The sequence below is a fragment of the Girardinichthys multiradiatus genome, chromosome 2, assembly GCF_021462225.1.
Source record: "Girardinichthys multiradiatus isolate DD_20200921_A chromosome 2, DD_fGirMul_XY1, whole genome shotgun sequence".
In the NCBI taxonomy this organism is placed as follows: domain Eukaryota; kingdom Metazoa; phylum Chordata; class Actinopteri; order Cyprinodontiformes; family Goodeidae; genus Girardinichthys; species Girardinichthys multiradiatus.
Window position 1 is genome coordinate 1,038,494 of NC_061795.1, and position 12,113 is coordinate 1,050,606.

A 12,113-nucleotide genomic window follows, 5' to 3' on the forward strand; every position below is an offset into this window, starting at 1 on the left:
GTTAAAATATACCAAATACTATTAAAATACAAATGATTTGACACAAGCTGACGTGAAACCATAATATCATTATTATCAGAGTATTCTTGCTTTCGAGTTAAAACAAATGAAATCGAATCAGTATGTAATTGAGACATAATGACCTCGCTAAGACTAAAGGCTAGTTCTAAATGAATTGAATTGCTAAAGAAATGTGTATTTAGTAAGTTAAAAAAAATCAGCTTTTAATTGTCGTGTCTTTCATTCAAGATTTTGAGTAAAACACGTTTTAGCAGTGAGCCTTACTTTGTTAAAGTATTTCAACAAGCTACCTTCAACGTGCTCCTTTAAACTACTATCGACCAATAAAAAACAGTCTCGCGGTGTTTAAAAGCCGAGCAGCTTGTACCAACGCTACAACAGGTGTGGTGTAGTGAAATACGTTGGGATTTATGGTGCTTCTCAAATAAAAAAAATGTCGTTTGTAATCAGAAATATTTAAAAATGTCATTAGGAACGTTCTTCACAAAAATATAACGTTATGGGTATTTTCTCTTGAAAACACTGGAAGCCATGTTTTCCAATCCACCCCTCCGTCTAAGACATGAGCTACTCCCGTGTCAAAGTTGGCCGGTTGCTTGTCAAGTCTTTGTTGCTTCTGTAGCCCAGCAGAAACTGTAAATTGAAGTGTGGATCTGATGGGAAAGAAACTGATATTATCACAAAAGAAAAAAGTTTCAACCTTACCCTAACAAGGTATGTGGACGCTGACAAACAGTCATAAAATGTAGAGAGTTTCATTCGGGGTTTCTCTCAATGAAGCGAAACCATTGACCCATGCTAGGTTAGTCGACGAGCTAGCTGCTAGCATGGGTTGTGTTTGTGGCACTGTTGGTAAACAGCAATAAACAGTGCGGTACATACAATTACACTGAATATAAAACATATTTTAATATGAAACTCGTCCAGTTAATTGTTAGGAATATAATAAAAAGCTAAACTGAATCCATGTTCTGCCCATTTTCATTACTTATTGTGTTAGCAGTGTCTTGGAGTAAAGAATAGCTTGAGCAACTGCATCTCTTCTTTGTTGTCAAGGAAACTACTCCTGATACTTCCATAGAGTTTCGTCAACAGCATAGCTGATAATGTTATAGTCCATCGCCATTGTTTGATGTTATGTTTGTCTTTTTAATTTTTTCTTGTTTGATGATGTAAACGCTAGCACATGCATTCACTTTCATGCCCTGCGCCAGATTTGTATGCTAAACAACATGTACAGCCAGCAGTTATGTTTCTTCAACATGCATATTGATTTATTTGACAAGTTGAAGTTCAAAGACCCTAAAGATGGAAGAAAAGCTGAATGGATCTCTGCCTGTTGTCTCCCCGGAGTATCTTCATCAGTGGTGAGTCTTCCTCCTCACCAGTATAGCCAGGAAGTAATCACTGCGTGTGTTCAAAACCTCTTAATGGAAATGAAATGAAAGCATGTGCACTTATTTAAACTTTTGCGTTTGTTTTCCACTGTCATGACCATGCAGTAGGATGTTGACCATGAATGATGATTTACAGTAGCAAGTGTTGTGCTGCGATGTCATAGCGACTAAAACTGGGGAAATACTTTGGGCTATGCTTTGGCTATGTATCATTGCCTATATGGTTATGTACGCTGCTTTCAGTAGAATCAGAGCTAAAAAGAGCTTTAAAGAAAGTTTTTCTAGCCTGCCATAAGCAGTCAGTAATTTTCTATATCAGAAGCTGAGGCAACATCACACTGTGTGTGAGAGGAGTCCCTGTAAAACAGAGATTTACTATTTATAAAACAAAAACAATGACTTATAGGTGATGATTTAAAATGTCTTTAACATCTAATATGAGAAATTAGTACCACTAGCATTATACAACATAAGGGCAGTCTCTGTGTATTGCCTGGAGAATGTAGATCCTTACCTTGAATAAGAGATTTCCAGATGGCTGGCATTTTTTGCAAATCTAGCATTTTCCATGTTGGACAGAGGTTGGAAGCTGGAAAGGATAGAAGAGAGCAGCTCTGTTTTACTCCGTTCAGCTTTTCTGGTATCTCCTGAAACTCTTGTTGTCTCTGGCTTCCTGAATGAACTGCAGACACACAGAGGTTGGACAATGAAACTGAAACATCTGGTTTTACACCACAATAATTTATTAGTATGGTGTAGGGCCTCCATTTGCGGCCAATACAGCGTCAAGTCGTCTTGGGAATGACATATACAAGTCCTGCACAGTGGTCAGAGGGATTTTAAGCCATTCTTCTTGCAGGATAGTGACCAGGTCACTACGTGATACTGGTGGAGGAAAACGTTTCCTGACTCGCTCCTCCAAAACACCCCAAAGTGGCTCAATAATATTTAGATCTGGTGACTGTGCAGGCCATGGGAGATGTTCAACTTCACTTTCATGTTCATCAAACCAATCTTTCACCAGTCTTGCTGTGTGTATTGGTGCATTGTCATCCTGATACACGGCACCGCCTTCAGGATACAATGTTTGAACCATTGGATGCACAAGGTCCTCAAGAATGGTTCGGTAGTCCTTGGCAGTGACGCGCCCATCTAGCACAAGTATTGGGCCAAGGGAATGCCATGATGTGGCAGCACAAACCATCACTGATCCACCCCCATGCTTCACTCTGGGCATGCAACAGTCTGGGTGGTACGCTTCTTTGGGGCTTCTCCACACCGTAACTCTCCCGGATGTGGGGAAAACAGTAAAGGTGGACTCATCAGAGAACAATACATGTTTCACATTGTCCATAGCCCAGGATTTGAGCTCCTTGCACCATTGAAACCGATGTTTGGCATTGGCATAAGTGACCAAAGGTTTGGCTATAGCAGCCCGGCCGTGTATATTGACCCTGTGGAGCTCCTGACGGACAGTTCTGGTGGAAACAGGAGAGTTGAGGTGCACATTTAATTCTGCCGTGATTTGGGCAGCCGTGGTTTTATGTTTTTTGGATACAATCCAGGTTAGCACCCGAACATCCCTTTCAGGCAGCTTCCTCTTGCGTCCACAGTTAATCCTGTTGGATGTGGTTCGTCCTTCTTGGTGGTATGCTGACATTACCCTGGATACCGTGGCTCTTGATACATCACAAAGACTTGCTGTCTTGGTCACAGATGCGCCAGCAAGACGTGCACCAACAATTTGTCCTCTTTTGAACTCTGGTATGTCACCCATAATGTTGTGTGCATTTCAATATTTTGAACAAAACTGTGCTCTTACCCTGCTAATTGAACCTTCACACTCTGCTCTTACTGGTGCAATGTGCAATCAATGAAGACTGGTTACCAGGCTGGTCCAATTTAGCCATGAAACCTCCCACACTAAAATGACAGGTGTTTCAGTTCATTGTCCAACCCCTGTACTTTTGACCTATTGTTGAAAACACAGTTTTCTTTTAAACAATTTCTTTCATCTTTATTCTTCTTCTGACTTCATTTTTAAAACATCTTACTAGAGTTGTTCAATTGAATCACAATTGTGATTCCCTCTGATGTAAGGTTATATTGGATCAAAATGACTAAGGTGACTCCTTTCCTAAAGGAATCTAACCTTAATGTCGGTTTGGTTTTTTGACTTCGTCCTATTTCAAAGCAGCATTTTGTCAGTAAATTACTAGGAAAGGTTGAACAAAATCAACTCACATCATCATTGTGTAGGTTGCAGTTTTCGGACCGTTTTCAGTCTGGCTTTCTAAAGTAGCTCCCACTGAAAGTGCTTTAGTAAAAGTTTACAATGATCTCTTGATGGGTGCTGATGCAGGAAAATGTTCTGTCTTGATGTCAGCGCTGCCCTCGATATAGTCGACCACCCCAGATTGTTAAATAAGCTGACGGTTCTGGCTGGTATTTCTGGCTCTGCATTGGAAGAGTTTTCTTTTTATCTGTCCGATAGACGTTTCTGCCTCAGGGCCGAGAAGTTACACTCAGACTCTGCTCCTCTAACCTGGGGTTCCACAAGGGTCAGTTCCACGCCCATTATTTTCTTTTAAATTCTTCCATTAGCTGGCATTATCCACTCTATTTCTGATATCTATCACATCTATGTGGATGACATCCATTTGTATGTATCTTTTAAACCTAATCATTTGGATAGGCTGTCCAACCTTGTCCAATGTGTATCTCATATCAGTGCCTGGCTCTCTTGATAATAGCTCCCAGTCACCTGCATCAGAAATCAATCAGAAAGTTGCTTCTTTTTGCCTAGCAACCAAGTTCATTAAAAAATCAGTCAGTAACATTTGTCTCCTTATTAGGCTTTGACTCACACATAATTTATCGTTCCTGTTGCTTTCATTTAAGAAACATTTCTAAAATATGAGACAAGGTCTACTGAACAGATCTAGAGAACATTAGTTGTGCCTTTGTGCCTTAGCGTTAAGACTGCTGTAATGCTCTTTTTGCCAATCTGGATGGATTATTTCACGCCTGCAAGCTATTCAGAATGCAGCAGCCAGACTTCTTGCTACATCTAGTAAACACACTCATATCACCGCGATCCTATACTCTCTTAACTGGTTCCTAATGGATTTTATAATTCGATTTAAAGTACTTGTTCTCTCCTATAGGGCTCAAAATGGCCATGCGCCCCACTATTTGTCAGCTTTTAACCAATCACACTGCTGCTCGTAGCATTCAACCCCAATCCCAAGATCTCCTGATTATTTCCTCTATAGGCTAAAGTAAGAGGAACAGGGCCTGTCAGTCTGTGGATCCTAATCTGTGGAACAGTTTGGCCCTGAAACTTCGTTCTGTTCACTCTGTGGACGCTTTTAGAAGCCAGTTGGAATCTATTTTGTTCTACCGAGCTTTTATGTCATGAATTTTGTTTCAGTAATATATTTGGCATGTTGGATGGACATTAACGCCATGTACGTTTTCTTTTTGACTGAGATGCTAAAAGTCACATTGTGATAAAGGACAAAGAAGAAACGAGACAGGAAAATGTGGTTTAATCATAATTAATGATCACAAGATTCATCAAAAGTATCAGAATTACATGTGTTCCTGACCGATACTGAAAATGGATCATTTTAAGTCTTCACTCAGTTCTAACGTCTACACCAAAGCAGGTTGTTGTCAGTGTGACCTGGTGGTACTTGCGTATGGTATACTCACTGATCTGAAAATTGATGGCACTTACCTCTCAGGGCCGTTCAAGCAGAACCTATTAGGCAATTTCTTGCAATAGCTTCATCTAGTATACACATATACATCAAATTTACAAAATGGGTTCAATTTTATTTTTCTGTTAATTTAGTTCCACAAAGGTGTTATTTTACTTTGTGTTTATGGATAATGCATTTTAGAGGATGTAGAATTGTTTATGTGTTCCTAAAAGACTTATTACTTTCCTGATATTAGTTTAGGCTGATGAAAATAAAGTTCCTCTAAATCTAAAATGCTTGATATTGCCTTGAATAACTGAATTTGTCTTTTTTTATGTTTTCTATTACGATCAAATTTTATTTTAAATAAAAGAAAGTGCAGTAATTGGTTAAACAAGGATTCTTGTTAAGCACCTTTTCATTCCACAGAGCAGGCCTGTGCCATTTTACTTAACGTTCTTGTAATTAACCTCATGTTTGATTGATATTGTTCTATCACAAGGGTTCGGTCGGCCCAGCAGTTTCAGGCTCTCCAGGCCCAGTACGCCAACTTCAACCCTCAACATCAGTTTCACTACCCAGAGAATCCGACTGCAGAGGCCGCCATGGCACACATGGAGACACCAGAACCCACGATGGAGCAGTTGGAACCTGCTGACCTGACCAAACGTACTGTGAAGATTCTTAATTAATAATAACTATAAAACATACTTACTGTGATTAGAACGTCTTGTTGTACGCGACGATGTGGAGGTAACTCAGTGTACCACCTTTAGGTCTGCACCTGAATTCTTGCCAATCCAGTTGACTTGTTGAATCTGTGTGAAAATGTCGGCTAATATGAAAGGAATTAAGTCTATCCAGAGATTTCGTAACGACAGTACTTTATCAGAGTCTGAGGAGACAGCAACTATCAGTCATAATGTTCTAAAAGATAGTTTTATTATACAACCTTTTTTCTTATAGCTCCAGCTAAAAAGAGAGGCAGAACAGCCCAACCCAAGGAACCAGGCGCACCAAAACCTCCAAAAGTCCCCAAAGCACCAAAAGTCCCCAAAGCACCAAAACCACCCAAGGACCCAAATGCACCTAGAGCTAAACCAGGTCCAAAACCCAAGAAGGCTCCTGAAGCTCAGGGTGACGGGAAGCAGGAGAAGATTGATGAGAGCTTCAAGAAGGTAAAAAGGAAAGTGGATCGCTTCAAAGGGATGACAGAGGAAGAAGTCATGAAAAAGACATTGCCTGACCTGCTGGATTACAACCTGGATTATGTCATTGTAAGGTCTAGTTTTTATCTGTTGAAGCGATTGGGAAAGAATGTTTTTTGGAGAGAGTTCAGTTTTATTAACCTAACTAACATGTTCTTTGTTTGCAGATCGGTATAAACCCAGGACTGATGGCAGCTTTTATTGGCCGGTGGTTTCCAGGGCCTGGAAATCATTTTTGTGAGTTCTGATTCCTGGCTTGTTTTCTAATTTGTGTCAAAGTGAAAACAATATGCCAGAATATTTATAATATGACAGTTTGAACACACATGCTGTCATGCAGTTTAAAGGCATTCTCACAAATCTCTTTTTAGTTGTTTCCCATACTTTTCTAGCATCACCATCCTAGGCAATACAATGGGTGGTTTTAGTGGCAGTTATCTGGGCTGGCTAGAGAGGTAGGAGCTGAATTGGTCTTTAAATGTAACACTGCATTTAGGGAACAGTTCCTATGATTCGCACTGTTGACTCTCAGCAAATTTCTCAACTAACTTTTGTTTCCTGTAAGCACAGACTGATGATGTACCAACATACCTTTATTTTTTAGCCAGTATTACTTACCAAAGCAGAACGGCAAGGGTTTAATATGACTGCCCTCTTTCACTCATAAACTTCACTCACACCTGGTACTAACAGCTGTCCTGCGTGATCATGGCAGAGCAGCACTAAATACTGTTAAGAGTGCACTCAAGAAGCATTGAGTACAGCTTGTTTCAAACTCTTTCAGTGGTGCTCTGCAGCACTTTTATCTGCATTAGTTCTGCAGCCACGATGCAGTTTGTTCTAGGACACACTGAAGGACCACCAGCTGACCTAAGGTGACTCCTTTTAAGCTGCAGAATTTATTACCTTGATTCTCCTACAGAAAGAAAAACCCGTAACCTTTGTTAAAATCAAACAGTTGTTTGCTAAATTAAAACGATTAAACAGGAAATAGTCGGTTTAACAGTTTAATCACTGTTAAAAGTTTTAAGTGACTCCCTCCTTTAATTAAAATGTTCTGTCACAAATCTGGAATTTATCGCTGACTTAATATCGAATTTATCGTTGAGTGGGTTTTCTTTATAACGGCAGTGTTTTGGTAGTTTTTGGAGCTGTTTGCATTTGCTGTGATTTGTTCCTTCACCATTTTGTAGTTTTGCAGTCTTGGGTCATTTCGGACCTGGCTTTTTTGGCTTCCAGCGATTTTAATTATCTATAATTTGCTTATATTGCGCTGTAAAGAGATGTGGCTATAAAACTCAAATTCACTATTATTTTTTGAGAAATCAAAGCCTATTGTCTCTGGTATTTTGTTACAGCCGAGCATCAGAACCACAATCAGTGGCTGTAATATAAAGTTATCAGAAAATATTGTATAAATAGGATAAATTATATGTAACATTGGCCTATGTTTTGAATATATTATTCATAAAAATATTTAAATACAAAGGAAATATAAACTGACACCCACTGGTGAAAAAATACAGTAGCAATGTTTGGGAATGGAATGCTAAACGCCGTCTTGACCCTGAGCTGTAATATGGTTGCAGTCACACTTTTCTTTTTATTCTTCTTAACGTATTAAAGAGATTTGCTGATAGCGTTGAAGGTCCACTGAATGATGTGGCCACATGTATTACATGTGAAGGGGATAACTAGGATCTGATCACTCAGGGTGGATGCTGATGTCTTGTGGTTTGAGTCTGTGTACTTTAACAGTATCTCACGTTTTTGTAATTATTTTATTTTATATTTCCAGCGTACAGCTTGTATAACAGTGTGCATTTGCTGTCCCCTCAAAATAACTCAAGACACAGCCATTGATGTCTAAACCGCTGGCAACAAAATGAGTACACCCCTTTGTGAAAATGACACATGACACCTCCGTGGTGTCTTTAGTGTTTCAAGCTCTTAGGTGTGAATGGGGAGCAGATGTGTTAAATTTGGTGTTCTCACTTTCTCTATCTCACTTCTCTGGAAGTCCAGCGTGCCGCTTCATAAAACACAGTGTGTACTCGGGATTAAGAAAACAGTAGAATCTTACAAGATTGGATGTAGATGCAATCTGATGCCACCTTTGCTTATTTTTAGGAGATCTATATCAATCTTATGTGCTAATCACAGATTGTTTTATATTCTTTTTTTCACAGGGAAATGCCTGTATCTGTCTGGATTTACAGAGGAGCAACTTAACCACATGCATGACACAACACTGCCTGTCAAATACAAAATGGGCTTTACCAATATGGTAGCTAGGGCAACACCAGGGAGCAAAGACCTCTCGAGGTAGGCCTGTAAACTGGTGAACAAAAAATACAACTACGGTTAAGTTCCAATTTTGTTAAAATGGGGCATTTTATTTGTTTTGTTTTCACCAGTAAAGAATTGCGAGAAGGAGGCAAAATTCTTGTGGAGAAGTTGAAGCAGTACAAGCCCCTCATTGCTGTGTTCAATGGAAAATGTGAGTTTTTTCCCCAACCATTCACAAACGTTCAGAGTAAAACTGGTTTTCTGCAATGTAAGAACGCATTTCCTTTTTCCAGGTATTTATGAAATGTTCTGCAGGGAACTGTTTGGCAAAAAACCACAAAAGCTTGAATTTGGTCTGCAGCCACACAAGATCCCAGAATGTGACGTGGTGAGAACTGAAATCTGTCTTTGCATTACACACTCTAATGTATCTGATTGAAAACGAGGTGACAAACCTTTCCAGCATTTACGGCTGCACCTTATGCCTCTGCAGGCTTTGCACATCTAGAGGCTGAAATTGTTGCCCCAGTCTAAACAGGTTTTTTTTTTTCATGATTACCCAGAAGTTATCTGCATACGTCTTCCCATCAACTGATTACCTTACCTGTCCTGGTTAAAAGAGACTGCCACCACTGTGTTAAACTGTGGGGTTGATGTGTTCAGGATGATGAGCGTTGTCTGCGTCTCATCACACATCGCAATTTGCATGTAATATAATAAAGGGGGCTGAATACAATTGCACGCCACAGATTTTTTTTTTTTGCAAAAGAAACATTTACTTTGCCTTTTATTTCACAGTTATAACTGCTTTCTGCTGGAAGTCACTTAAAACCACAAGAAAATTCACTGATGATTGTTATTGTAGCATGACAAAATGTGGAGAAGTTCAAGGAATATCAGGGATTACTTTCGCAGGGGAGTGTATGGTGTGGCTAACAATGCTATCAGCACTGAGGGAACAAACTGTTAGGTAAAGACCTAACAGTGTTAGGTGCAAGACCATTGTTCACTTTTTTGGTAAAAAATCAACTTGATGTGATTTGTATGTGGCACAAACAAAACAACAGTGAAGGACCTGCTGCTCATCTCTGGCTGTTGTCAGACTCGGAGTGAAAGAAGAGCCAAAGACGACTACGGGCTGCAAGATGAAGCACTCTGGACAAGTACAGGAGAGGGAGAGGGACACAGTTGGAACCAAGTACTACAAATAATAACGGTTCCACATAACGCAAAAGCCGGAAAAGCTAGTTGAGCCGTAGCATAGCGCACAACTAGGTACTAGTGGAAAAGGGGCATTATTAAAATCCTTAGAGATTAAAACCATCACAACTGACAGTTTTTCACATTTGTCAGACTTTAAAACATCTGACAAATGTATTTTGTCAGACAGATGGAAAATCACCTAGAAATGCCAAAAATGTACAAAAACTAAAAATAATGGTAAGAATACATATATACAATATTTTTTGGGAAGTTAAAATATTAAAGTTTTTCTATTTAAAATAGCCTAACCTAAAATGTCTGACATGTCTTTTGTTCTCATGTAGTTCCAAGGCCAAATGTTATCACTGACGTCTATGCATACTATTGACTTATGTAGTAAAATACTAACAATGTTCTTCCGATTACCAGCTCTGTCTCAACAGTAAACACTCTGATGTATTTTTTGTTAATATAATCACTTCTTGCTAATTGAAGTACTTTATGGGCAGATTAGCATTTAAAACCATTGCATTTCTTTTCTTTTGTCTATAAAGAGGTGACTGTATTTTGTTGCCCATACAGGCCTTGTACCTAATGCCTTCCTCCAGTGCTCGTTGTGCCCAGTTTCCTCGAGCTCAGGATAAGGTTCACTTCTACATCAAACTGAGGGAGCTCAGAGATCAGCTGAAGGGCATCCAGAAAGCTACTGAGATTGAGGAGGTCGACTACACATTTAATCTTCAGTTGGCTAAGGGTAAGCATGATTATGAATATGCAAACGTAAGTTAGAAGATGAGTCATTCTTAAAGTCAAGAAGAGAGAAGATTGATAGTTTACAGTAAATGTTTTTAGCCTTCGTTCACCTTAATATTACATGATTCCGTTTGGTTGAGTTTGATTTGGCTTCCAGTGTTTTCATCCCTTTTTTCACACCAACAGAGGATGCCAAGAGGTTAGCAATAAAGGAGGAGCAGTATGATCCCGGATATGAAGACGCTTATGGTGGAGCGTATTTGGAGAGAGGAGCTGAAGACGGCCAGACTGAAAACCAGACCAACGGTCACTGTACATTCTCATCTTCTGCAAACGCAGGTAACCCCAGCAGATGGCGAAACCTGAAACAAATATTTCTTAAATACCGAAACAGGATATATAATGGGAATGAACCATTAACATGATTCATTGTGACATCTTTAGTCTTAATTTAGGTCTCCCCATCTGAGCTTTTCTCCAGACATAATTGGTTTTGTATAATGAATTCAATAATTTGGTGCCTGTGTTTGTTGGTCGTCCTTCCTCAGAAGGAGCACAAGAGGCAGCCACATCCCAAACAGAGGGTCGGCTCCCAGACGGACAGTGGATGACCCAGTCGTTTGCAGATCAGATTCCTAACATCAGCAGCGGACCAAAAGATGGCAGCATGTGAGGAGGATAAGAAAAGTCTGTGTTGGCTTGCAGAGACACTAGCTAATCCTGTCTTCAGACTTCAGTTAGTTAGGTTTTAGATGTTTCCTTTTTAGCAAGTTGGATTATATACACTTTTAGGAGTTAACTGAAACTGCAGAATGTTTATTTTATTTTATTTTGTTGTTTTTTTTTTTTTTTACATTTATGATGTCTTCACTGCAGCCTTTTTAAATATGTGAAATCAGGGACACGACTGACTGTCTTTGAAGAATTGTGTGTATTCAAGCATTTGTTTTTATCTCTGTACTGTTGTGTACTGCACTGTGCTGCAGTTGGAATCAACATTATAATCTACTGTTTCACAGTAGACAGAACAGGTTATTTTTGAGCTTGACTTCTTTGTGTGAGGCTGTACTACCCTCTGGAGGGAGGATTCAGTCAGCATTACTGCTACATTCATGGTGCTATGAACTGATAAGATGCTAAATGAGGACTTGTTGAAACCACACATTAACGGCATTGGTCCAACAATGTTACACAGTTTAAAATGGTTTTCATTATTTGTTCAGGCTTTTTCTACTTTAGATTCTTTAGAATTATGGTATGTGTTTATTAAATGTCACTGTCATTGAATTTTATGAAACATTTCTTGATTAAAATGTTACTCTACTGCTATATTACTCACTCTTTCAGATGTTGGCCCGATTTAATATGATTTAAAGGTTACATATGCAAAATCCACTTTTTTAGCCCTTAAATACAGTATGTTGTGTACTTGGAGTCTGTAGGAGTACAAAAAAGCTTAACTTGGAGAGACTAAGTTCTGTGTAGATATCTTTTTATTCTGTTTGGGTCATATTTTTGTTCATTTTTCTCTTTTA

The 12,113-nt window shown here is 39.2% G+C and overlaps 1 protein-coding gene and 1 long non-coding RNA gene across 3 annotated transcripts; one reads left to right on the forward strand and one right to left on the reverse strand.

The window, feature by feature from the left end:
* Nucleotides 1-600: 600 nt before the first annotated feature.
* On the forward strand, nucleotides 601-11,907 carry tdg.1 (thymine DNA glycosylase, tandem duplicate 1). Of its 2 annotated transcripts, XM_047345743.1 has the most exons (11): nucleotides 601-735; nucleotides 1,308-1,388; nucleotides 5,628-5,794; nucleotides 6,092-6,402; nucleotides 6,501-6,570; nucleotides 8,523-8,658; nucleotides 8,751-8,833; nucleotides 8,916-9,010; nucleotides 10,408-10,579; nucleotides 10,765-10,917; nucleotides 11,127-11,907. In XM_047345743.1, exons 2-11 carry the CDS (start codon nucleotides 1,330-1,332, stop codon nucleotides 11,249-11,251), a joined length of 1,371 nt encoding a protein of 456 aa, XP_047201699.1. In that variant the 5' UTR covers nucleotides 601-735; nucleotides 1,308-1,329; the 3' UTR covers nucleotides 11,252-11,907. The 2 variants fall into 2 exon arrangements, with proteins under 2 accessions (XP_047201699.1, XP_047201709.1); XM_047345753.1 differs by lacking the exon at nucleotides 1,308-1,388.
* On the reverse strand, nucleotides 1,404-7,850 carry LOC124855751. The gene is made up of 3 exons (XR_007035136.1): nucleotides 6,952-7,850; nucleotides 5,841-5,943; nucleotides 1,404-2,100 (listed from the first exon to the last, which is right to left on the reverse strand). It is a non-coding gene; the product is annotated as an uncharacterized LOC124855751 (long non-coding RNA).
* Nucleotides 11,908-12,113: the final 206 nt, after the last annotated feature.